A 27,254-nucleotide genomic window follows, 5' to 3' on the forward strand; every position below is an offset into this window, starting at 1 on the left:
GAAATTTCCGGAGTCCTCCCTATACGGCGTGCCTCATAATCAGAAAGTTGTTTTGGCACGTTAAACCACATTATTTTAGAAAATTCGGTAAATTTCTGTCTGGGTGGGAATCGAACCCGAGCCACCGGGATGCTAGACGAGCACGCTTCCCCGACGTATGCCTATAGTGAAGTGTGCCTAGTGCGGGCGTCATTGCACACGTTACGTTTATGAACTCCTCGCGGGCAAGCGAGCGCATTGAGACGCTTGGCGCCTTTTGATTTGGCCCTACCAAGGCGCAGTTAGAACTCACGCGAGAGCTTGCGTGGACAAAGAACGAGCTGAAAAAGTCAGTTCACCAAAAGGGACTATAATGCTTTCACATTCCCACACGTAAGCACACGTAAGTCTTTGCCGAATTTTTGTTATTGTTACTCTTTAATTTTCCTTTAAGTTCAATGGCCCCACTAACACCAGCGCACGTTTCCTTCAGTTTTGCAGGTATTCGACGCTGCAGTAGCTGGCTTACCATTAACGAGGAAAATGGCGCGCTGAAAAATAAGTTGCCAGCTTGTTGCCAGCTTGTTGCCAAGTTAGGAGCAAGTTTGTGCCCATCCCAGGGAAAGCAGACATTTCCTCGTTAGGCATATGGACCGTCGAACTTGCTGAAATGCTTGCATTTGGAAGAAAGCAAACTCTTGCAACTGTAAGAAGCATAATTTGACATTGCTTGCCCATACTCGAAGTTTCAAGACGTAAAGGTTTCAAAAAGTCATGGTTTCAAGGTAGCTCCTCCGTGAGAATGATAGATCGTTTGAAACTAAAGAAAGCACAAAAGAGAAACTTTATCATTCAATTTTACGTTAAAAATCTGCGTCGGCTGCGGGAACATTCCGATTCACGGCATAAAAGAATACTTTTTTTCGTGCTGCCTTAAACGCTGCCTGAGGTGAAGTTGGTAGTTTTTCTATATCTGCTTTCAATATGGACCTACAGAGCGTCGTGAACATGCCTATTTCGAACTTTCATGTTCGGAAATTTTCCCGTTTTTACAAAAAGACATATTGATATAAGGTAAATGTTAACTTGCAGATATGATTTTTGCTTCCAGCTGTGATGAGAATTGTCACACTTGTGTCCAATACAACTCTTATGTCAGCACTAAGCTCTTGAATTTCGATTACTGCCACTGCAATGTAAAGTCCAGGGTTTCACGGAAGCCTGCCTGGCCTGAATAATACATGCTAATTCTTGTGAAAAGAATTTAAAAAAAAGAAATTACATGACTAAACACCAAGGCAAGGATATACGGGGTGTGTCTTTCTTTCTTTAAATCATAATTTGTTTTTGAAATTGCCTGCGGTAGATAGCTTAATTCTAGTACTTAAGCTGGGTTACTCCATGCAGTGGACATTACTCGCACAAGCAATAGGAATGCATAATCGACAAATTAACAAAAATTCACTAGTATAACTTTTAAATTATTAACCTTACAGGACATATTGCAATTTACGAACTGTAGCCGGCGAGTTTGCAAACCATGTTCACATGTACCGACTTCTTAGTATCGCACGGGTTTCGAGATATGCGCTGTAAGACACGCAGCAAAAATTCACTATTTTTCCACTTACTTTTCTAACAAACCGCCGTTTTATGCACTTAAGCACAAGTGAAGTTGGAAAGCCTATGCATTGCGTCGCACACTTTGAGACATAATACCTCGAAACTGATGTCATCCTAACATTGGTTCTCGCCGGCTGCAATTTGTAAATTACAGTATGTGGCCACTGTCGCAATCGATGACGTAGTTTTGGGGAGACCGAGACAAGTCCTCAGTGCTTGGGCTTGCACGCTTTGGAGTTTTCGAATATTCGTAGTGCAAGTATTTCCTAATACAGGTAAGCTGTACTGCAGGAAGCCCAAAAACAGTGCTTTATATAGTTGCAACATTGACGGTACTGTTGCGCCCCAGGACTTCCCGCCGAGAAACGCAAGAAGGTCCACAATGGCGGCCAAACGCTTTGTCATGTACGAGATGTGAGGGCCCCAAGACAAGTCTCTATCAATGATGACGCCAAGAAATCGGTGCGTTCGCCTATATCGTATAATTTGGTCATTTATCCGCAAAGCATACGGGGCCATCGATTTGCGAGTAAAAGCAACGACTGCACATTTCTCAGCGGAAAGCTCCAGGCCTTGTCTTCTTAGGTATGTTGACACAGCCGTTGGGTTTTCTGAAGTCTCAACGAGTATGTGATGTAAACTAAATAATTTAAAAGTCAATTTGTGATTTTCTTAATTAGTCGATTGTGCATTTCGATTTCTCGCGCAAGGAATGTCTGCCTCTTTGAGTAATCCAGTCCAAAGATTACAATTGTACTATCCGCCACAGGCGATTTTTATAGGTTCTATATGGCCTAAAGAAATAAAAATAATATAAAACACACAAAATATAGGAACCTAGTGGACGCAGAAGTTAGGCAGAAATAAGAAAGCAAGAAGTAAGTATAATACATGAAAAATTTTAACGTAATGAATAGGAAGAAACGGGGAATGGATACCAGCTAAAGTGATGACTGGAGATCGCGTAAGAAAAAAGTGAAATAAGCTGAGAAGGAAAAGATGAGGCAAGTGTTTTTGCAATGGTCCCAATTAAACCAAAGACTTCATTTACTGGATACGTGAGAGAATCGAGAAATGTTTGTTACTTCTGGAAAAGCGCGCTCAGCAGCACATGAGTGTGTGGGAAAACACGCGTAATATCGGCTTCAATACTCACCGCGGCTATACTTAGTGGCCGTCGCGATCTGCTGGCGAGCACGAAGTAGTGCCGGTTCGTTACCCGGCCACGGCAGGCGCTTTCCGGTGCGGGTGGAATGCAAACACGCTCGTGTGCCGAGAATCGGGTTCACATCAAAGAACACCGCTTGGCAAAAATTAAACTGCTGGCAGCCCTCCAAGCTATGACATGTTTCATTGTCCGAGCGTTGCTTTCGGACGTTTTGCGCACTAACCCGCTGGCTCGCTCGATCGATCGATCGATCAATCGATCAATCGATCGATCAATCAATCAATCAATCAATCAATCAATCAATCAATCAATCAATCAATCAATCAATCAATCAGTGAGAAACGTCGACGCGCCATAGTAGCGCCTGTCACATCACGACTAAGAATTAGCCGTCTCTACTACAGTTGGCGGTGCACTACAGATGGAACTGAATGCTCTGTGCCAGCCACTTTTTCTGAACAGTGCCGGTCGAAGTAACGAGGCCTAGGACAGCTCCCAACCACGTCACAATGTCACTCCTCTAAAGAGACGCGTCACGAGAACCATTCACCGTAAAGCACTGTCATTGGAGGCAAAATTACTGAATTACAAGTTAAACGGAAGCCGCCCGATACTCGCTCTAGCGGACGAGGAAGTCGGTAACCACGCCCATTTCTAAGACCTTCCAGCCGCAGTCACGTTCGAAACACTCTCAGGGCACGCAAGCCAAAGACACGGTCATTATACGGCAACCGGTCAGAGAGCAAGTGAAAAGGATGCGAGCGCCCGAGGGCAGTTAACTCGAAACACCTACCGGAAAGAAAGTAGTTGGGAACGGCGTGGCTTCCTGGACGCCTTCAAGGTTTCGGCGAAAGGATTGTTCGTCTTTGTCAAGGCGGCCCTACGTCCCGATATTGACGTCTCTGTATTACCTCTCCTGCGGCGGCTTAAGTGCCTGTGTCTCATTGGAACGTTCGGCAATCGCCGTCACACGTGTTGTACGTCAAAAAGCGAGGGCACAATCTAACGAGCAGCTGCCTTCTCAATGATCCCCGAACATGCGGGCAAGCCGCGTCGGCTACTTTAATCACGGAAGACTCTCAGTACGCTCTCTTGTATATTAATGGATCCGTGTGTTTCCTAAGATGGAGTTGGTATTGCCCAATAAATCGTCAGACATGTATCCGTTAACGGACTGTAAGCACACGTTTATGCTTCGACCAAGTTGTGATGTTTGTATGTATAATCTGGCACACTCGTATGTTCTTTAGGGTGTGACGTAGGTGTGCAGACACCTGGGAACAATAGAGTACATAGTTTACATTATTGTACTCGCTCATATAAGCTGAATTGATGTTATTGGAGTGGCTCATAAGCTTTCGCTCGTTGACGTTTCTTTTATTATAGTGCAGCTGTTAAGAGCCTGTTCTCTTTTTGATGATGTAAGCAGATGTTGACGCACAATTTAAGGCGCTGGCTACTCCTTAGCTCTTGAATGGGTCTAGCTTACAACATACGGGGCTCGAGATTACATATCAAATAACCTTTTCATACAAGCAGCAGAACTTGTCAAGCAACGTTTTCACAGTAACACTATAACGCGAGAAACACATGGTACATACAATATACAAGTTAAATGACTCCACAGTTCTGCAGAAAAAAATCTCAAAAATACAAATGATAGTGTCGCCTAATAACACGGTCTCTAGTCGGCGGTTGGTACATAAGCCCCTGTTCCTGCATTGAGCGCCGGCGTTGTCGGCGTAACCGAGCGAACGAGCAGAGCTAAGGATGAAAGAGCGAATGCGGAGCGCAGCGGGGGATGAAAAGCGAGGAGAGCGCGAGAAGGAAAGCGGATGAGGAGGCTACTGTGAAAGCGTGAAGCGGAAAGGGGCGCAGGAGGGTATGGCGAAAGCGTGAGAAGGAAAGCGTAGTGTCGCTTTGCGGCGACGATGGCTACGCGATGGCACCACGGTAGCGCGCGTTGTCTGTTCACCGATGGCATGCGTCGAGTGCGTCCAACGATACTATATACGAAAACAAAGCGCTGCATTAGCGGAGGTGTGCTTGCTGCTGTGAATCGCGCCCACGTGTTACCAACACGCTGTCTCTTGCGACCTCCCGATTAGTGAGGCAGTCGCACCACACTTTGCTCTGTTTGCAACATGCCGCACGAGACAGATTGTCCGCTTCAGTCAGTATGTTGCGAAATGAAAACACGCATGGAGCTGCTCTCAAATTTGCATTAGTATCGGAATCGTCGCTGAAGCTTCCTTTAAAACGTGTGTCGATCTATACTGTTCCTTTCCGCCGGATCTGTCGATTTTTATGATTGTAGCATATTACGCCTTTCGCACTTGTGCTCCACTACACAAAACGTCTTCCCTCAATGCGGCATAATAAAAAAAAAAAATCTTTGCGAAGACTCTGGACTAACTGTTCGCACCTTTGTAGAATCAATGTTTACATTTACGAAACTGCAGCGGCGACAATTTTTCGTGAGAGCGATAAAGTCATGACAGCGTAAAGACGAAAGTTGGAAGCCGCTTGACATTTTAATCCCATCCAGAGGCATCTAAAATGGATTACAAACAACTCTAGCGTTGCCTATAGTTCTCCTCGGGGAATACCCAGGAACACTTCCATTTTGTACTTCGCTCTCTGTCGCTGTCAATAAAAAAAAGCAATTACAGGTTCCCCTTCAAAGAAGTCAGACTGCCTATTACGTTCTTTTTCATGTTCGTTCTCCGTCACTCGCTACGCGTAACAGTTTTCATCATTGTCTGCGTGTGGTGCGGGCGATCGTCATGCGTGACCGATGCTTTCCCGAACGAATCCAGCCGTGACTGACGGGTGGTTTCGGCATACATATCCCGGCCACTCTCGAACTCTGGGCAACGTGGAAGCCAGACACTCCCAGGAGAGTGTTGACGACGCAAGCGGCTGGGGTTGTAGCGTACAGGAGTTTGGCGAGAAGGAGAGAATGGTGCTTTCGATGGGCTGGGTGGGTGCGACTGTTTGTTTTAGCGCGCAATGGTTCAGCGACGACGGTGAGGGTGACATCGTGGTGGGCGTTGGCGTCGTGTTGTTTTTCGCTCTCTCTATTTCTTTCTTTAGCTCATTTGGCGTGGCGGATGTGGTTTTCGGTGTCGCTCGAGCGTCGATCGACTTGCGACTATTTCCCGGGTCGTTATACGCTGCCTCACGAAAAGTGTGCAGTACTTTAAAGAAATACGCTTAAAAAAAAGAAAGATCACTTGATAAAGTTCATATATTGCTTATATTTATATATTTATATACTTATATACTTCCTGTAGGCTTCCTGTAGGCTTCCTGTAGACAACTGTGTCTCCCTGCAGAGTTTCCTGTTTTTCCGTACGTAACTGTGAGAAATTTGCTGACACCACTGGGCTTGCTGTGCATAACTCCATGTTGGCTATGAGTGTGTATACACAGAACGAACCTCATAAGTCCCGCATATCGTTCGGGGTAGACAGCAGCCTTTAACATAACGCCGTATGAGAATATTTTCATGGACTGTTTCTGTAAAGCGTCATATGACATCGCCTATACTACTCTGCCTGCCTATAGATATTTTTTTTCTGCCTAGCGCGTAATCTCTGACGCCCTAAAGATAACATGTTGTTAAACGTTCATGCACTCTGTATAACAGTCATATTACCTCTAGAAGCAACAATTCCTTCTTTTGTGCAAGTTGTTTCATTTTGACAGTTTTCATAAAAAACGCGCTAAAAACGAAGACGAAAGGAACACATACGACAGTCCTGCAGTATCTGTTTCTTTCGTCTTCATCTTTTGCGCGTTTTTATGAAAAGTGTCCACCTTTAAAAGCTTATTCCGGGTGGGCTTCTTGTGAACGGTAATGTCTGCTGACGGTTTATATGTGCTATTACACTTATGCCTCCGGACTTCGTTTATTCTGACGGGAAAAAAAAAATTTACAGTGAATACTGCGGTCGATTGTGGCTATCGGTAGGGCTATTATGAAAACTGCTGTTAGTACCAAATAACTCCGTCGATTGGGCCCTTTATTGTGACTGACGCCATCACTAGCTTCTTTGGCGCTGCATGGTATTAATGGGACAATAAACGGACGCGTCGTTCTGGCAGGCCTCCGGGGTCAATGTCTGGCCCACTGCGAGCCATGCAATCCAGGAACAGCGTGGAAAGGGTGAAGGTCGGTGACTGGGAACACCAGAAGTGGTGACGTTTGCAGAGGCCCAAGGCAACTGGGGAAGACAGTTCTAACTGCGTTGACCTACACCTGCAGTGGCTTAACGAGTGAGGAGTTCCAATGTTGTGCTAGAATTTCCTTCTCTTACGCAGGTGCATTCTGATACGGCTGTGTGACGACTATAGCTGCGAAACTGTTGGAATAAACGAAAAAAGAATGAGAGAGAAAAGCCTCACGCGGTCGAATTTATCCCGCGCAACTCACAACGGGGTTTTTCTGATATCATATCTTAGCTTTAGTTTGTAAGACCGAGACCTCTTTTTGTTTTCTTATTCTGTAAGCTGCGTGTCTCATTCGAGCCGTTTAACTTTAAGTTCTTTTTTTTATTTTGTAAACTTTCTTTCGCTCCTTCTTGAAGTACTCGGTCGTAATGTCTTTATCATGAGTCTGTTGCCACTTTTGGGGCAGATATCATAGTTGGTGCCTTCTTGTGGTGCAGCTCTCGTCAGTAGTCATAACTTGGCCAAACCGTTTTAGGAATATCTGCAAGATAAGCAGATCGATCCACCGGTCTCTCTTTTCACATTTATCCCATTTCTGTATCTAACTACGAGACCTCCTTTTGTATATACTTATCATGCAATTATCCCCATTTATGTCCTGAATAAAACTGATTCTGAAATGCAGTTTCAGAATATATATATATATATATATATATATATATATATATATATATATATAGAAATCCGCTTTTTGCGTTAGGCCAAGGGCGCAATGCAGTCTGTCCCCACGAAGGCTTCCAGGTATACTGTGTACCCAGAAGAACTGTTAACAAACAATGCGCGGGCAAATTCTCATCAACATGCGTAAACTCTCAACACGACTCCTTTATGTCTGTTCTTTAGAAAAAAAAATGAATTGAAATTTTCACACAAGATGACATGAGAGGCGCCAGATATCGCTTGCAATCGAGAAGAATTTGCAGTAGGCCGAGCTGGAACGCTTGCATCATGACCATCCCAAAATACGCTACACAAAACAGAGAATAGGACAGATGATTTTACAATAGTTTATATTAGTAAATGTGCCTAATGACGGTGCTGTATTTTCGCCAGCGCGAGCTGAAATCGTTCGAGATGTATGTTATTTTTTCTTTTATATTTATAAATACGCTTCCTGGGAAATACAACCTAAATGGCGAATTCAGCGACTATACTGTCGTTCTCCTCCGCTTTTTGTTTCGTATTTCGTGCTGCTATCTTCATGACGAAGCGTGCGTAGATCAATATGTGCTCGAGTATTCCAAAACATTGTGCCGCTTGCTTTATATAAGCTTGATGCCGATTACCCTGGTTAACAGAAGGCAGCGTACAGAGCTACACCTCGCTTCCCCCCCCCCTATTCCTCCCCCAATCCTTGGTATAAAGCTTTTTCGGTTCACTTAATCACCGTTTTGATATTCAAACACATTCAACAGTTTACGCTGATACCCTGCTGGTTTCCTGTAAGTGTGGCCTTTGGTGGAGTACGTATGTAGTCATACTTTCTTTTTAATCTTTTTGCAGACCCCTTGAGCAGTCTCAATGTTGACACGTTCGAGAGAAATATGCACGAAACACGCGGAAACACAAGCCGCCAGAACGTGGTAAGTCCTACACACTTCGGATCCCAGAGAACTATGGACAGCAGTTTCTAAGCTCTTTATTGGCTTTCTTTCTTTTTTTTTTTCAATTCTTATTTCGCACGCTTTGTTCTGGCTTCTCTAGTGGTCTGTCGAAGTTGTTTTCGTCCCCTCCGTACGGCGTATATAGACCTTGTCCAGACTTAGCTGACTTTCCTGATTGCCAACCTTGGACGTGTAGCACTACATGCGAGGTGCGCATACTATACACACGGTGAGCTTCAGGCGCGGCGGCGGGCAGACGTGCACACACTCCAACGCACGCTCGCATCGCACACACGTGAACGTAAAAAACAGTCGCCATTGTCTTTTCGTCCCCGAATAAGAAAAAGAAAGGAGAATCGAATAGTAACGAACAACAAAAAGAAGAAACAGGAGAATACTCTGTGTACGGTTCCTCTTCGACGACGGCCTCCACTCGGAATGAAAAGGAACGGCAAGCCTCTTTTGTCTTGCCGCGCAAGTGGCACACATACGGCCCTCGACCGATCTTTGCGCTGATGGAGGCAAGAAAATAAGAAAATAAAACAATCACGCGACGCACCCGTGAATATAGTCGAGCCCACAGCCGGTGCGTGTCGCGAAGAAACGTGGCGATCGCGTGCCTCGGCTTGATTAAAACTTGGTGACTCGCCGCTTTCGGAACAAGTGGCCGAGGAGAGCACAGGAGGTGAACAAAGTAAAAAAAAAAAGGAAGGAAATAACAAGGACGGCAAAAAAAAGCACTCAGGCGATGGAACACTAGAGAGTAACGGAAAAATAAAAAAATAACAATTCACTCAATAGGCGCGCCGCAATGACTCGGCTGGCGAAGTTGATGGAACGACGTTAACACCCACAAGCGTGCTGCGACGACATCGTGGCGTAGGTGGGTATGACGCCACGCCGGCGTGAGTGCATGGTGTGCATGTTGGCAGCGGCGTAAAATGACATCGCGTGTAGATTAGGCGCCGGAAGGCACAGGTTAGAACGGGAGAGCCAGGGAGGGGTTGAACTGCGACGATGGTATGCGCCGGCGATGACGACGACAGCGCGCATCTGACTCATGGCGCATCTGACACAACGATAAAGGATAGGATTCTCAAGATCAATTAGGAGCTATTCGCTAAACGTACTGAAAACTCGGGGGCTCGCAACTGCAGTTCGCGTTCGTTAAATTAGGTGATGAAAAGAGCGAGTGAAATTGTTCTTTTTTTGCGTTGCTTTGTCCGCATCACCGTTCTCTATCGGTGATCCTGAATATGCTAGTTATATTGAAAGAGTCGCGTGAGTCTGCCGGTGTTAAAGCGAAGCTTCCTTTGCGAGCTCTTCCTGACTGTCCTGGTCGTGGCGGCCGGCTATGTGCTGTTGCTGTATCGGCGAATAGCTCACACGTAGAACAGCACTACCATTTTACTACCCTAATAGGTGTCGCGACTACCGGTCTTGTTTTCTGCGCAATCACGCTGTGACAGAGCAGATGATACCTAAATATCCTCGTTGCGAGAAATGTGCCTCATCATCAAGAGCACAACTCCATCACTAAAGCAAACCTTCCTAACCTTCCTATGCATGCGTATACTTTTCTAGCAATTGGACCGCAATCGAGCCTATACTCATATCGTGCCAACTAACTCTGAGATTATCGCCGTGTTTTCATGATGACTGCGATTTCCATAGTATGACACATACCGGTAACGGGGGGATCGGCCAAGAAGTGGGTGGTATACAGTTAAAATAAATAAGAAGAAATGAATAAATGCACGACAATATCAGTAAGAGTTATCACACTGCGTAGCGTAGGTGCTCGAGATAACATGCGAGTGCGCCAGTTTCCTTTACGAAAAAGACGCAGGGATTATATGGGCAAACTTATAGCATTTCATTAATTATTTCTCGAAAGCTTCGCTTCGCATAAATTCCAACATGTGCGTTGGACGTGCATTTTTTTTTTCTAAGGTAAGTTGCGGTGTGCGCGATTCCTGGCTTACCAGCATTATGATTTCGAAGAATATATATGGTTATGCCGGTTACCTGCTTATTCACAATGATATATTTCTCGGCTTTTGCGCTCGTTGTGGGCGTGCGTGATCGAGTGCGGACGTGGATGCGCGCGGGTGGGTGCGTCATCAATTTCGGTCGACCTATGCGCGTACAAATTGATTTATGTCCGTGTGCCTTTGCACTTCTACCAAATAAGGTTTTCTTGACGTCTTAACGTCACAAATAACAGCATTTGCACGAGCATAATTTATCCTCTGCCGATAAGCAAGAATTACACTGAATTCTAGAGAAACGAAGTAATCAAGTTGGTAAGATGCGAGAACGACATATTCAGGAAAGCAGCCCAAAGATTGAAAAACAAGGAGCATGAATTCACGCTGTCACATGTCAGCGCTGCAGTATGGGTGCGAAAATAAGGAAAGAATAGCAGCAACTTTGGGCTTCGTTTTCTGCGCCAGTAAGAAACATTTGCCTGCCAAACTAGTGAAAATACAGTCTTTGTCGAATACTTGACCAGTTTTAACTGATTTAGTGTTCCTCTTTCTGGTACCTTGAAAACGTTCATAAGCGCGCGGCCGCTAAGTCAGTCGTCGTCGTCGTCGTCGTCGTCGTCTGCGTCATCATCATCATCGTCGTCGTCGTCATCATCATCATCATTGTCGTCGTCGTCGTCATCATCATCGTCATCATCATCATCATCAGCTTGGCTACGCCCACTGCAGGGCAAAGGCCTCTCCCGTACTTGTCAGCAATCGACAGGAGTGAACTGGCTGTTCGTATGCAAACAGCCTGTTCGCGCAGGTCATCACACGAGAGTGATACGAGCGTGGGAACGAGCGGTCGCGTCGAGTGAAAAGTACACGTTTCGACAACCCGCGTAATTGCTGTCGTGCCTTCCTCGAAGCGACCACCGTGTGGCTGACGTGCACGCCTCAAGTTACTCCTCGTCGCAAGCCGTCATTAAATATTGTCGGTGACGCGTCCCGTCTAAGTTGCCCGTTTGTTCAGATGACCGGATGCGGAGGTGAGTGTGCTGCTATACGGTCGGAGAAAAAACAAGGGTTAATTAGGAAAGAAAGCTACAGGAGCGAGGTCTTCCTCCGTGTAGTTGACTGTATGCATACCAGTGTTAAGAACATTAAGTAATTTGCAATTAGGTAATTTTCAGGCACTTGAACCTGTCAGCAGGTACTGAGAATTGAGTTCGGTGGAAGAGGCCTTCGTCCTGCAGTGGACACAAAAGCGATGATGATGATAACGATGGTGATTACCATCATAATCATCATCATCATCATCATCATCATCATCATCATCATCATCATCATCATCGTTTATTTCTACGCGTCTGGCTTATCCAACATTAACTTGAAATACAGACACAGCGACCAACCAGGGAGAGCGAGATGCTCTAGTCGGAGGAAACACGAGATGAAGAGAAAGAATTACTATAATGATGTTTTTTCTGTAGCATATATATATATATATATATATATATATATATAATAAGAATAGCTAATTAATGACATTACCGGTGATTAGCGTGCATTATCTTGTGTACGCCACTGATCTGAAACGTAATCATAAAAGACATTGGACTTTGTCTCAAATTATCTATTTTTAATAACTACAGGCAGTTTTCGCTTAAACATCTCGTATGCCCCCGCACCGTTGGACAATTTCAACACGATGGAAGGTTTACGTTACCTACATGTTGCGTGCATTGGTGCGAAGAGATGTGTTACGCTCGCGTGCTCCCGAATAGCTTGAATGAACGGCCAACCAATGAATGAATGAGCCAACCAATCAATCTATCTATCAAACGATTATCCTATTTTAGATGATATTCTAAGACCAGCCGCGTGTTGTAAAGATGACGAGTCCGTCAGTTATCCTGATTAGCTTTCCACTGCGACTTCCAACAATTAGTGTGGCCAATCAGAGTTCTCTAAATAAAGTTCATCAGCCTAACAGGCTTAATGGGCCCACGCCTTCGTCCTGTATTGTTTGTATTATGCCGCTCACAATAACCGATTGTAGCAGACAGACGTTTGCACGCTTGCTAATACGGGCGACTCTTGTTTGCAAAGCTGTTCAAGACGACGGTAACGCCAGACGCCTTCGTCAAACGTCAGTACCGATCAACGAGAACACATGCGCTGAAATCGATTGAGACAGATGTAGACGCAAGGACACGGCCACGATCGCATATTACGGCAAAAAGATATGGTGGCCCACACTAAGTACATTCGTTTGTACGAAAAGCTCCGAGGGTGTGCTTTCTGCAGCCGTAATTTAGTTGGCATAACCAAGAAAGAGAAAGAAAACAGGCAGACGATCGCTTCTCTAGACCATAATTAAGCCACTGATTCCTTGCTTACGTTCAGCAGCTTCTAGTGTAGCCTTAGATAAGAAAAATAAGAAAACCTGGGCACAGTTGGGGGCGTAGTGTTCTGTACAGTCTTAGCTGTTGTAGTGGGCTGTTCCCCGCAGCCTAAATTATATACCATGATGACATCCGTCGTCGATTTGGCGCTAAGCGCTATAACCCCGAACCTAGGTGCACCAACTGCGGCGGGACGCAGCTGCAGTGTTGTCGCGAGGTTCACGCAGGTGAACCCCAAGGTTGTCACAAGGTCACTGTACAGTCATTACACACGATGCTACATTATACTAAATGGTCCACTAAAGCGTCATTGCTATCGCGCCTCGTATGTAGAATAAAAAAGCGTTGACTAGGCAAGTGTCTCACACAGACTCCATAGCTTGTTTTTCGGTAGAACTACTCATCTCTGTCAAGGGTGACCTTGTCAACCACGGTAATTTTAGGTCGTCAGTGAGTGGAGCGTTGTCACTGCTGAAGGCAGCGAACTGCCAAAGGGTTTGAAAAGAAGGTAAGGATTTGCAATCCAGCAGTGATAATTGTCTTTTATGAGACACTTTCTGTCCATCGCCCATTTAGTGGTTGTAGAGGAGCAACGATGCGTTCTCTTCAGGACCCGAACACCCTTCTTATGTCAAACGTATACCTCGATCAAGGCCCGTGTACAAGGCAACATCGGTGTGTTACTTGAGAGCCTGCCATGTTGGTGGTACCGCGTTGACAGTCACGTGGGGCACATAAAAGCAAACGTTACATCGGGATGAGCTTCTGCAGCCTTCGCACAAAAAAATTTCAAAGTCACTGAGCTGGTGACAAAAACTTTCGCCTGGTTCTGTGCCGTTGCTGCATCTCTCGAACTATTGGGATTGACACTCTTCTTTAAAACCAAGCACAGTCGCAGCAAGTTAATTGGTAATGGCGGAACCAGTGCAAAGTTTGCGCTACCGAACAATCCTTTTGCATGAGCAGCCCACTCTGCTTACACGAATAGCGGTGGTCTTCTTCCATGCATTTTCTTTTCTTCCTTTGCCTGTGACGGTGAGCAGCCATTGCCACTGAAAGGCACCATCCTCTTATCTAAAATCATCCCATTAAAGAAATCGGTTTAAGTGCCTAAGGCACTTAAGCGGGTTTATCGTCGTACCGGGAACCTCGATATCTCAAGATATCTAGTTCTTATTAAAGAGTATTTCTCTCCTTTTTGTTCGTACGGTCGATTTCCATCTATTGGTTTCTGCAGCTTGAGTCTATACCGTCTATTGAAGCGGGACTACAGAAGGTTCTTTTCCATTGGTGCAACCAATATACCTTCTCTGACCGAGAAGTCAGAGTCATAGGGATGACTGCGACACCGGCAACCGTGTCCAGGTAAACAGCAACAATGTGTAATTACCGGCATCCTTTCTCGGCTTGCGGTCGCGTAGCGTCCGAGCCTTGTGCCTCTGAATGGCCCCTGATTACAGCCATCCCGCTGTCGCACTTCCTGTGGTGCTCAATGCTCTCGTGACCTTCAGGCTCATTAAGAGCCTCCGACACCCCAGCCGGTGTTAAACACCAACCCTCGCATTTGCTGAGGCCGAAAGATGAACACTGTAACTTTCTCAAATTAAACGAAAATGAAAGTGTTTTAAGCATAATCAGCAGGAGGATGCTTCTTACTTTAATGTTATCTAATAACCACGTTAATAAGCTTCAAGAGAACAAAACGTACGAGCATTATGAAGCAGGAGCTGTGTAGTTAGAACACTTGGAAAGTTGGCGCTTAGCGGTGAAAGACAGCCGTAAGTTCCGCCTTGTTTCACATTTGAAATGTCTAAATTTATAAATTAAAATTAACGCTTGTACGCAGGTGCAGCAAGATAAAGTGATGCGCTTTGCTGTTCGTTTTTTCTGTTCCCCTTCTTGTGTGTGCGCTCTCGCGCGTCAACATGTTTCTATACCTACGCAGGTGCGCTGAATAGTGTAATATATGAGTTAAGATTGGTTCAGTTATAGACGTTTACTGTACGCACAGGAGGCCCCATTCAGTTTAAGACTCTGGGACCTCTTTTCGTATAGCAGTATGTAATGACAACATATGGAGAATAATACTCTTGATTCTGATTCTGATCTAGCGTTTCAAAGCAGCAGCTGGCTAAGAGACGTCGAAAGTGGTTGGCGGATGGGGAAGAAGAGGCGAAGTAGTGGTAGAGCTGCCGTTAGCCCTGCTCGAGCTGTCAATAGCCTCGTTGTGGAAATCATCCCGAAGAAGCTGGCTTTTATACTTCATACTTTTGTACGGTTTTTACAGCCGCTGCTAAGGTTTCAACGCCACTGAGCTGGTGAAAAAAGCACTCTCCTAGCTCTGTGCTGAGAATGTTTTTTTTTTTTTTCATCTCTCGAGCTTTGAACTAGAGCTAGCGCATGGTTACGTCCCCTTAATATGGCACAAAGGTAAAAATGAAATTAGTAGTGCTATCGGAAAGAATAGGAGAGATATTTTGTCACAAGCTCACTGGGCTTTGAAACCTTAAACAACGGGTGTATATGCTACATCCAATGTAATGTTTGGTTTATGCGTTCCTCCATGAGTAGTAGGAGTAACCAAGCCACGAACTAGGCTTGGTTACTCGCGATCCCACGACCTTGTGCTTAGCAGCCCAACACCATAGCAACTAAGCAACCACGGCGGGTGACTCCAAGTGGTGAAATTTATTCCGGAGTCCTCCACTACGGCGGCCTCACAGCTCACTGTGCAGTTTTTAAGCGATGAACCTCACAATTTTTAAGTAGGGTGCGCAGATTCGCATCATCTGATACAATGATTCGCTCCTCGCTGTCGTCACCGAGTGAAAAAAAATAATAAGATGTCCTAAGTAAACCGATGACATTTGTCTGCAATAAGCAACGCCTGGTGGATCTCATCTAACGAGGCTGACCGACTTGTCCAGCGAACCACGCAGGCTCCCGCTCTGCGCGCAGTGCATATTCCCGCCGACTCACCGGGTCAAGGGCTGGAGACAGCGTCGGCGGCAATTGGGCAACCGTTACGTGCAAAATATGCTGGCCAGCGAGACACTACATGCGGAACGCTTTTGCCATATGCCTTCCTCCGGTTCGTTAAGGACACGCGCCGTAACAACCGAAGGAATAGTTAATGGGGCACGATCTCGTCGAAGCAATGCGAACACCAAACTTGCACTGAACCATGGAGTACCTTTCTACAGTTGCTGCTACCGTTAGAGAGCCCCCTTCCCCTCTCCCATATACGCGTGCGTGGAGTTGATTGCATATGTGCCGTTGGGATATCGATAGTTTGGTAACACGAATGCGAAAAAACGTGCACGAAATAACACCAAATGAAAGAAGACGCGAGGAGTGCTCGCTTACAGATGAACATGTATCGTCATGATATCGTCAATTAAAGGTGAACAATAAGGAACGCCTTTTAGGCGTAATTACATGGAAGCGCGACGTGTGATCGCTCGGTGGCCGGCTCTAAGCGTGAGTAGTCTCAAGTGCACATTTTGGAGTCTGAATTAAGCCGCTGTTACAAATGTAGTAGCAAATGGAAACGAAATAATTCGTTGTTGCCGTTACGAAATCGTACGCGTTTGAATTTATGGTATAGAGCGTGTACCAACTCGGTTTAACAACTTACTTTGCTAGGCTAACGCTCTGCTAAAATAATTTACGTGCTCTGAGTGCTGCTCTGTAGTTTCTTACCACTTGAAATGTCACTAAAGGGGAACACTAAAATTTATTTTCGGTGGTGCAGAGTATTGTTTCGAAACGTTATCACTCTTTGTTTGGAAAGAGAAGAGAGAGAGAGAGAAGGGAAGTCAGGGAGGTTAGGCAGTGAAAGTTCCGGCTGGCTACCATGTGGCTCTGGAAAGGCTATCAAAGGTGATAGAAGAAACACATTCTTTAAAAAAGTAAGAAAAATGCACACAATAACGCGACGCTGTGCGCTACAACTTTGTCGATTAGGGAACGGAAAATGTACGTCCAGATTTCTCTTCAATTTTGTGCACCCACCGTGGTGCAGATGACGTCATCGTGGTGTCATAAGTTTTGTTGTGTGTATGTGTTCTTTTTAAACACTTGGGAGGTTTTTGTTCAGGATAAGTTTATAGTGTGTCCAGGTTGAGCTACAGCTAAATGTCTCGTTCGGCGTAATTTTTTTTTCAAATAACACTTCTTTTTCCTTCTTGCTTAGTGAACAGCAAACAAACGCTTGATCTTGACTCCGAGGTGTTTGCTGCTGGTAAATTGTCTCCCTCTTTTGCAACGGTGTTAGCTATTCTTAAAACTTCGGTGAATGTTCTGATCCGAGGCGCCCGTGAGATGGCCCATTGTCGAGCGTTTTATTTGTCATATATTAAGAGGAAGCTTTAGAGGAAGAGGAAGCTCTTCATACACTGAATCGGACAAATCGTTTTTCTCCACAAACTATGCACTAATTTTGATGAGGCTTGTTGGACTTAAAAGAAAAAGTTAGAATCTAATGATCTTATCATATTTATTTCGGTCGACAGGCGCTCGTCTAAGTGAGCTGTTGCAGTACGACAGAGTAGGTGATTACCGCTCCCATGACACTGAGGATAAAGGGACGGTCGATGTCGAAGCAGTTCCAGCCGGTGAACGCCAGCTGCCCGTTGGCGACGTCCTCCTGGAGCAGCATCACCTGCAAGGCACAGCGAAATGACAGCTATAGTACACAGATGACGACGGCGGCATGACGAGGGTCAGATGACGAAGCTGCATTTACGATAATGGACACGACGACATCACGACGATGGTAAGGCAACGAATGCGTGACGATGACTGCGTGACGACGATGCAGTGATGACCACGATGGCATGCGATGACATTATCACGGCGGTGTGATGACGACGGGAAGCTTTGAAAGATTTGGTATAATCGGAGTGGCGTAAAGATGACGGACGGACGGACAGACATTGCGCACCTGATTGCAGAGCTCGTCGTCTTCGGCACCGCCTACGGTGCACACCAGGCGGCACATGTCCTGCAGCAGGTGCCTCCTCTGCGCCACCAGGTTGGCGGCGGAGAGCGAGACGAGCAGGAAGGCGACGGCCAGGTACGCGGCGTGCACGTATGCCCCGGACGCCGAGTACGCGTTGTAGTGCGCCAGCGTGTGATACACGGCGCGGACGCTCACCACGATGTTGAGTACAGTGTCCACGTACCTGCGGTACGAGAGGGGTTCAGCTGCGGTATCAACTTCACACGCGCGATGAAGCGTGTGATATATATAATTCACCAACCTATTATCAGATCGGCCTGCTTTAGAAATATCTGTGAGCGGACATTATGTGTTCAAGTCTTGAGTAGCAAGTTTATTAGTAGCAAGGACGGTTATGGGAGCAGTTATTGAAGCGCGACTATGTTTGGAGGGAACAAACATTGGGAAAGAAAAGAAAAGCGACTTTTTTTATTATTAAAGCGAGACAGAGTTAGATTCATTTAACGAAAATAGGATTCCTAGTCAATTTTATATATGCGTGACAAGTAAAGAAAAGACAACTCTATTCTATTTTATTGTTATCGGTAAATACCTTATTTTTTCAGCGCCCATCGTAAGAGGGGGCGTTGACACCGCCATCTCTTGCAATGCAATGCAGCTCTTGAAGTCTGCAGAAAGGCGCGCTCGTTAAGTTCACCTGTTACAATACGCTCCCCTCACACGCTGTGCTGTTTGGTTGTCAACATTTGTCTGAAGTTGGTGACGCAGGTAGCTTCATCGTTTCTTAACCTGTTCAGTCAAAAGTAGTGAGGTACGACCACCAGATAATTGTTTAGTTGTTTTCGTGCGACTGCGCTGGCCGACGGCTTTGGCGTCCGACGATAGGACCATAACTGTACACCTAAAGCTTTCGTCGGCCTCCAAACAAAGCATGTTCTGTGCAGAGGTGCGATTTGGACACCCGTACGGCTGGCCTTTTCCTGCATCGCTTCGCGCGCTGAAATCTCGAAACGCCCATCAAGTTGAATAGCGGGGCATTTGAATATACAGCTCTAATGGCTTGCCACCAAAAGAAATTTCGCGCCTTCGATAACAAAATGAAGTCACTACTGTCTCTAACGGATATGGAGTAACATTATTTTTTTCTTCCGCCGGAAGTGTTCCTCCGGAAGATGGCGCTAATCCCCATAAACCGCTAAAGCCCCTTAATCTTCGTAAAGTAGCGACGCTCTCCTCCTCCGCCTTCACTCCTCCTGGTTTCTCCTCTCTTTCACACTCCCTCCTCGGTCGTGGCGCCGCCTACACCGCTCGAGCGTAGCATACGAAACAACACAGAATAGCAACGGCGCCAACATGCGCTCCTCGCCACTCCGTAGACGCTTCAGCACGACTTGTAAACAAACGAAGCCGCCGCGAGGGCCTACGTGGTTCTATTTCGCCAATAGCGACGCAGTGTCGGTCTCGGCCAGAACGCGCGAGGAGGAGGCGATCTTCATCAAAGCGAGGCGCTACATTACGGAGTTTAAGGGGCTTTATGAACCGCCGATGAACCGTCATGTCTTCAACGTATGGGCTTCTATGGAAGCTTCGCTACCAAGTATGTTTACCTTGTACATTACGTGTACCTAAGTTCAAACATTATCAGTGATCTCGGCACACACACCTTATCGTAGCGAATCACTCGCGCACGCACCAGCAGAATAGCGCAGCGCAGAGCTTCTTGTCCATGTACTGCGCCGCTTCCCAGAGGGCAGCATAGGAGCCCTGCAGCTTTCGCACGGTGCTGACCTTGAGCCCGTCGCAACCGGAGGCGCAGTACGCTTGGAGCATGCTGCGGAAACGGTTTCCCTGTCCGCAGCACGGCGAAAGAGAAAGCGTTCATAGCTGTTAATTAAACAGATGTTAATGTAAACATATACTATATGAGGACTCGCTTTCTAGGGGAGGGTCACACAAATGGGGAAAGTAAAAAGCGAGAATAAATAAAATGGAAGGTGCAAGAAAGCGCGCGTAAATAAAAAAGGCCTGTCTGAGAGTTTTGAATGCGGCTCGCAAGGAAAACAACATGATTCACGCCTTCGCTGTTAGCTCTATGTTCCTCGATTCATGACTCATCAGCGTCAGCAGAGGACAGTGTTTTAGACCATGAGGCTCAGCAAACGCTAAACCTTATGACGTCGTGCACTCTGGCTGAGGGATGGATAGGTGTTGAACGCCAGAAATCTGCTCTATGGGCCATGAGGACGCCGTAAAATTCTGCGGATTAATTTTGCGCTGCCGGAGTTTCTTCAGCGTGTACCAAAATACGTAAAAGGGAGCTTCAGATACATGGGCGCACCAAAGAGATACAACCAGCATTGCCGCATTTCACATCGGTTAGACGATAGCCGAGGTAGCCGTCGAGTGTTTTCAGAATATAAGTCATGCATGGAACTTGTGATTCGCCTCAGGCGCTGTCCCTACTTGCGTGCGTGGCTCTTTCGAAAGCGATCGTGAAAGCTGGCTTCTCTGCATTCGCCTTTAGTGCGTGGCGAAGTCCACGTGCTGAATTTTCCATATCGTTGCTCAAATCTATGAAGAGTAACCGGCTCGAACATGTGATAAGCCCTCCCCATTCTGTCCCGATGACGTCATACTGGCGCCTATGCGAAGGGGAATAAATTGAATGGTTATGTTCTACATTCCAGTGCTGCACAGCACTGAGGGCATTTGGTTCCTGAGGTAATAATATTTTGGAATATAAGAAAGAGAGAGAGAGATAACAGATGCAGAGGCACATGCATAAAAACAACGCTGGAGTATTTGGAGTCCTTCAACTATATCACTTGAATAGAGGGACACCACAAGCGCCTTCGTCACCTTCTGGCGCGAGCACTGCATAAGCCGCACTCCAACATCGTCTGCACTTAAAGCAACCGGTAGTCCAGGCGTGGCAACGCTGTCGCGAGCGTCTGTCCCTTGGAGCTGTAGCGAGGACAATGAGAAATGGAATTTTCTATGGTTTCCTTGCTGCGGCAGTCATCACAGGTAGCATTGCCAGCCATTCTGATACGGCAATAAAACGTGTTCGTGAAAGATAGACACCAAGCCACAGTCGACAGAGAACACTTGTCTCGTTTCTGATAATCCATATAGAAGGCGGAGTCGGAGGGGTGGGTCCAGGTGGTGTTTGGGCTTTCGCATATTGCGTTCTAGTTCTTGCAATGCTATAGGCTCTTTATCGCTCCACAAATCACGTGCCGAGTGGTTTGCCTCAGTGCCTCGGCGGACCACTCGTCCTAGTCAAGGTTCAGAAGATGCGGCTACTACAGTTTTATAATTTCGGCGGATCTACTGTGTGCAGTGGTTGTTGCGCGGAACACTTGTTTCGCACACGAACAGTAATAAGTTCGAACAGCGACAAGGACGATTAATTTTGCCTGTAGCAGTTATTTAATGGTCGTTTTTATAACAAATCTAGCGACACAGGTGCCGGTAAGTAACCACTATAGGTAATTATCGGCATTTAAATTGCTTTGATAGGTCTGGCATAATGCAGCGATTTCATTTCGCTAAATTCTGCTGTTGTTTTTCATTTTCGTTAATTTTAAATGTAGCAACAATTGTATTCCATTCCATACCTAATCTATTACGTTTCTTCCATTTTATTATGTATGTTTTTTCCCCTCATTCACCCTCACCACCGGCGCATTCTAGTAACAAGCCCTAGCAGTGCGCCACTCGGACCGCCGACAGTGTGTGAAAAGGAACATAATTAGAATAGAACCGTTACATCATCCAAGCTAGGTACCTTTATTTTTTGTCCGATTTATGCCGCGCTGCCCGAGCCCTATATGAATCCGCACCGACTCACCCGCCTTTCAGTCAGGCTGTGCTGTGCGGCCTACCTTGAGGACGACGAGGTCGCAGATGCCGACGAAGTGCGCCATGCAGAAGGCCGGCACGAGCACGGCCACGTTGAACGCCGTGAAGTCCACTATGGCGGCGAAGGCGACCACGCTGGGGCGCATGCGCAGTGCGACAGGGTCCAGGCCGTACAGCTGGCTGCGGAAGTAGACCAACGGTCCGTACCGGTAGAGCCAGACGCACTGGTGCACCGCCATGGCAGCCCCGTACGCGGCCACCAGTCCCAAGGCCAGCCACCGCTTGCGCCGCATGGCGACGCTGTTCTTCAGCGCCTGGTGCAGTCCTGCCGGAGACCGTAGCACCGAAGTCGGGTAAGGACACATTTGTAAGGAACATTAACGAGGAACACAGAGTTAGTTTAGTCGGGACTTTTCTTCAATAATCTATTGGCGCTTGTTTAGTGGGAACAGGTTGGTTATTAGAGAGCAAAATGAAGGTCAAAGTCTATCTCATTGAATTTCGCGCCCGGCAATTGAAGTGGTAGCTAGTACTACAGTACACAGTGATTTTTTTTATTCTTTTTTTCTTCGAACAATATTTTTTTTTTGAAGCCTAGTAGAGTTACTCGAATTTCGTCACTATATTGATGAATTTGGCCAGGCGGAAATTCTTTGCAGCAGAACCAAAGCCATTCATGTACTAAATTAAGTAACTGCATTAATTAACTTTATAGTTACGAACTTCACGATACGCGTTTGTACTGTAAAGTTGAAGGCAATAAATCAACGGTTTGCTTTGGTGTACCGTTATTTATTATTGGCTATTTGACATCATCGCGGGGAGACAGGAAATATCCGGGAAGGTACTGGTGATATCAGAATGCTGTGCTTAAATGATGGCTTGACGTCTATTTGAGAAAATATGCAAGAGGAAAAGAGATAAAGAGTAAATACTGCTCACAATGGAAGCCTCTCAGCACACACGACGTGGAAGATGTGCTTTCGCGTGATTTCTCATCTTAAATGACACCTGACGTTAATTATACTATGTGCCTACTAGTTTATTACTGATACTACTACTACTACTACTACTACTATTACTACTATTGCAGTAGTAGTAGTAGTAGTAGTAGTAGTAGTAGTAGTAGTAGTTCTCAGTTGCTGAGTTCTAACCTGGGTCCAGCTTCCGGTCACGGGAAAGGAAGCGGGCGACGTCCGGGTAGCTCTTGTAGTACAGGTGTGACGTCAGTGCGGCGAAGAACGTGCGACAGGCCACGGACACGGCGTCGAGCACGTTCATGGGGATCCGGGTGGAGGCGCACTTGAACGTGGTGGACACGACGTTGTGCAGGGCGACCACGTACAGGAAGCAGACGCCCAACTTGAGAACAAGGCTCTTCTCGCTGGACACGTGTCTCTGGCCGGAGCGCTTGCTCCTCAGACGCGTCGGTCGGTCGCAGCAGGACGAAGCTGAAGCCGGCGGGGGGGTCTGTGCTTGACCCGACAAAACAAGCGTAGTCGACCGAGAGGCTACAGGTTGCGGCAAATGCTTTTGCACTCGAATAAAAAAAAAAGCCCAGTAGCATGGTTGCGACGCACTGTAACTAAATCACTTTTAGGTTATTTTATTGTGTTATAGACTAGATACGCAAATCCAAATCCACTTTTCCAAAAGGCGGGTGTATGTTAGAATGTGCTTATTAACACAGACCATACTGAATAGCCAAGCGTATTTAGAACCAGGATGTTTGGAGGCCATTCTGAAGCGGAAATTAAAGGAAGGAAGTTTTTCGTGCACCATTATTGCACCACGTTCGCCTTGTGAATCGGCGCGGAATCGTGCTCATGCGTCCACTGACGGTTTCCACAGTGATTCGGTCCAAGGAAGGACCTCCTTCTTCAGGACATCTACACGACAACTTGAGCTGTTTACTTCCGCTCCATGTTCGAAAAAAAAAATGAAATTTTCATCTTTCCATCAGAAGTTATTGCCCCAAGAACCATCACTAATTGAGGGTGAGAAGCGCTTGAGGCAATCCTTCCACTGACACTGGCTTCTTTTCAGACTTGCTATCAGTACCCTGTTTGGTTGTTTAAAAACTGAGTAGTACTGAACGCTACCTCGTCTGTGACGAAAATTCTGCGTTGGCGTGCATTGCTGCCTAAACGTCCGCACATCTTTTGACCCTGGTCTCCTTCATATGCTATGTGAGTCTACGAGCTTTGTGACACTTGTACTTGTGCATCTGCTCTTTCGAAATTCTTATGACTGATCGCTCAGAAATTCCTTCGGCTATGGCCATTCGAATATTTTACCCAACTGATTTCTGGAGAGTGCTGGAAGCTTTACCGCTCTCTCTCTCTCTCTTTCCATATATATATATATATATATATATATATATATATATATATATATATATATATATATATATATATATATATATATATATTATTTACCCTACCTGTGTTGCCGACGCCAGTCATAGGGCAGCGAAAAAATTGGAACGACGTTCCGAACGCTGACCGACGCTTGACCGAGTGTCCAACACTGAGGTTTGCCCAGTACAATGCCAGAGCTCGCGTATCGCTCGTGCTGTGACGTTTGAGCGCTACCCTTGCCTCGTGATAAGCGTTTCGAAGTGTCATCGCGAATGGGGTTCGTATAATTTTGCCTCTTATGGCCGCAAGGCTGTGTGTTCTGGCACTGCTGTAAATTGTGGAAATCCTCAGCGCGGGGTAACTCCCACCGTGGTGGTTCAGTAGCTGTGGCGGAGTTTTATTCATGAGCGTGAGGTTGCGGATTCGACTCTTCGATGCTCCATTTCGTGTCACTTAACTGGCAAATACACCACCATGTACCAATGTGCCAATGACGTTGCCCTTATTGAGTGGATGGTCAAACTCAAACTTCGCTCACTTTTCGACTAATGGTTCACGAAATTGTAGCTGCTAGTAAAATCTGGGTTTCTCCTTGTTTGAACTGTATGCTTAAAAGCAAAATCATTACAGTGGCGGTCCTGAAAAAAAAAACGGCCATGCTATTTAAATGAACGCTTTGCAAATGAAAAAGATACATCACCAATTGCCGGTGACGTTAACTCTTCGTTGTAAGCTACCATATTTTAATTTCCTTGCGGTGCCGAAATATAGTGTTCAGGTAAATGTTTTCGTGGGTGGAATAGCGCTCTCCTGTTTCGAGCAATCTTTCACTAGAAACTCCAGGCAAATTAGTATACCACCCGTACATGTGTGATCAGCTGAACTTTCATCCAGTCACATTTGCGATGGTCAGATAGCATTCATGAATTCCATGTTCCATCTTATAGAGGTAAAACTTTCTTGCAGTCGATCTTGCCACGCACAACTCAAAAATGGAACCAACTTCCGACTTTGATTACTGCCACTAAAGATCATTGCAAATTTATGAAAACAGTAGCCATAAGATCGTGCGACCAGCTTATCTAGCCATTGTACTCTTATTATTTGTTTCACACTCTTGCAATCAAACCATCCATAGCGTCTATTCAAGAACACACCATATTTATTAGGACAACAGAAAACATTGTAGAATCAAAAGCTCCATCGTATTATTCTTATCAGGTGCATCGTTCGGCTATAAACTCCAAGCATATATTCAATGAAGTAGGCTTTGATTACGTTGGTCACGTGAAGTGAAGCTGTCTTGGGCAGCTGTACTGAGAATTCCCGATATCTTGTATATAGACCGCCGACCGCAAAACAATTAAATCCGCGTTGTCTGTAAGCCGACACCGCTTTTCACTACGGCGACTTTTGCTGGTCGGTGAAACCTCGCAATCCGCAGCGGTGGCTCAGTGGATATCGCTTTCGTCTCCTGAGCTCAAGGTCCTGGGTTCGATTCCAGACCATGGAGGCCGTGTTCCTACAAATGCTGAATGCAAAAGCACTCGTATACTTATATTTAGGTGCACATTAAACACCCGCGCTGGTCGTAATTCGTCCGGAAATCCTGACTACGGCATCCTTCACAGTCGCTGTGTTTCTGCGAGAAATTAAACCAATTAATTTGATATAGTGAAACCTCGCAAATGGTAATAGTTTAAACCGAGGGTTAGCGTCGGAAGGCAGTACATGTCCCAAGAGAAATAGTTAACAAAGATACGCCGCAGTGTGGAGCTGTGGCTCAATTTCAGCTACCTGAGGTTCCTTGCCCCTTCATTCCGTGTCACACTATATTCTGACTGAAAATGGAGCAATTTTTTTTTGCTTTGAAATCCCAGTAAGAAAGGCAATGTAGACAATATTTTAAGCGTTTACTTATACAAAATATGTACCAGGTGTTGCAAAAAGTGAAGCTTGACAGTACTATAAAAGAAAATGAGAAGTGTATCGTCGATAGCTGAGCTCGTCCTTTCCTTAACCTTTTCTGAACAAAAACGCGTGGACGAACCCAGCTCGTCCATAACATGGGGAGGGGGAAAGGGTGGGTGGAGGTAACGTGCACCTAAACCTAACTACACGAGTCTTTCTCGCATTCCGTCCTTATGGGAACGTGGCCGTCGCTGCCGGGTGTCGGATCCACGAACTCGTATTTAGCGCAGGAACGTCACGGTCACTGATTCACCCCTGCGGGCTGCAAGACTAAGAGCACCTAGCGTGCGGTTCTGTGTGCGTGCACCGATATAGCAGGAGTATATGCTTACGATGATGGAGATAGAAGGGCTCCAGAAAGCGTCATCCCCAACCTTAATGCGTCTCAGCATTGTTATGCGGGGGCTTCTCGACGACGGTATGTCCAGAAGACTGGTTGTCGCTGTCGTCTGGCCTCGTCTTTCCACGCAGTATTGATCGCTTCTCAAGCTACACTGTTCCTTGATGACAATTAAAAACAGCCATTTGTTTCCACTCGCACTGGATAGGCTCGTGCTCGAAGACTGTCCTTGACAACCGAGAACGATCGACGTTGAATATTTTATGAACGACGTCATCGGTATCGCAAAAATAATCGCTCGTCGGAAGGGCGAATGAAGCGTTAATTAGCTGAAGTCTGACCTCTCAGCAATGGTGAATTTGATCAATGCACGATCCTTTGTTTTGTTTCTCACTTCATGTTGATGTTGCTAGCTGCCCCGAACGAACTGCCGGTTCAAGCGTGCAGTCGATCATCACTGCGAGGAACATGGGCAATCTTTCGAGAAATTTTTCCTTACCTATGTGCGAGCACACCTGCAAGAAGCTGCTTCACGAAAACGTTGAAACATTCATAAAAAAAAAAGAAAGCCAAACTTTCTCGCACACATTTCACTGTTATTAGCACGTGCACTTAGTAACGGTCGTCTTACCGATATGAATAAGACAGCTTATAAGTTCTCCACCGACTTCTCTTAAGATTATCGACGAAGACTTGTTTTCTTTTGTTTACAGAACGTCTGAGGATTGTTTCTAAGCAAAAATCATTAGATTTATTGTGCCCCGT

General features: G+C 45.9%; 1 protein-coding gene across 1 annotated transcript; it reads right to left on the bottom strand.

Annotated features, from left to right (window-relative positions):
- Nucleotides 1-17,505: 17,505 nt before the first annotated feature.
- LOC142557657 (uncharacterized) lies at nt 17,506-23,115 on the bottom strand. Its single transcript, XM_075669656.1, has 5 exons — nt 22,973-23,115; nt 21,842-22,143; nt 19,648-19,802; nt 17,937-18,177; nt 17,506-17,654 (listed from the first exon to the last, which is right to left on the bottom strand). Exons 1-5 carry the CDS (start codon nt 23,097-23,099, stop codon nt 17,514-17,516), a joined length of 966 nt encoding a protein of 321 aa, XP_075525771.1. The 5' UTR covers nt 23,100-23,115; the 3' UTR covers nt 17,506-17,513.
- Between the last annotated feature and the right edge of the window lie 4,139 nt (nt 23,116-27,254).

The sequence above is a fragment of the Dermacentor variabilis genome, chromosome 9 (genome assembly GCF_050947875.1).
Source record: "Dermacentor variabilis isolate Ectoservices chromosome 9, ASM5094787v1, whole genome shotgun sequence".
In the NCBI taxonomy this organism is placed as follows: Eukaryota; Metazoa; Arthropoda; class Arachnida; order Ixodida; family Ixodidae; genus Dermacentor; species Dermacentor variabilis.

What these genes read in the sequence shown, in the direction of transcription:
- LOC142557657 (XM_075669656.1), bottom strand. Translation starts at nt 23,099, where the DNA reads ATGAACGTGCTCGACGCCGTGTCCGTGGCCTGTCGCACGTTCTTCGCC. An exon ending in GCGACCTCGTCGTCCTCAAG is followed by an intron (nt 19,803 to 21,841) that starts GTAGGCCGCACA and finishes TGCTGCGGACAG; the next exon opens with GGAAACCGTTTCCGCAGCAT. An exon ending in TGCGCTGCGCTATTCTGCTG is followed by an intron (nt 18,178 to 19,647) that starts GTGCGTGCGCGA and finishes CTCGTACCGCAG; the next exon opens with GTACGTGGACACTGTACTCA.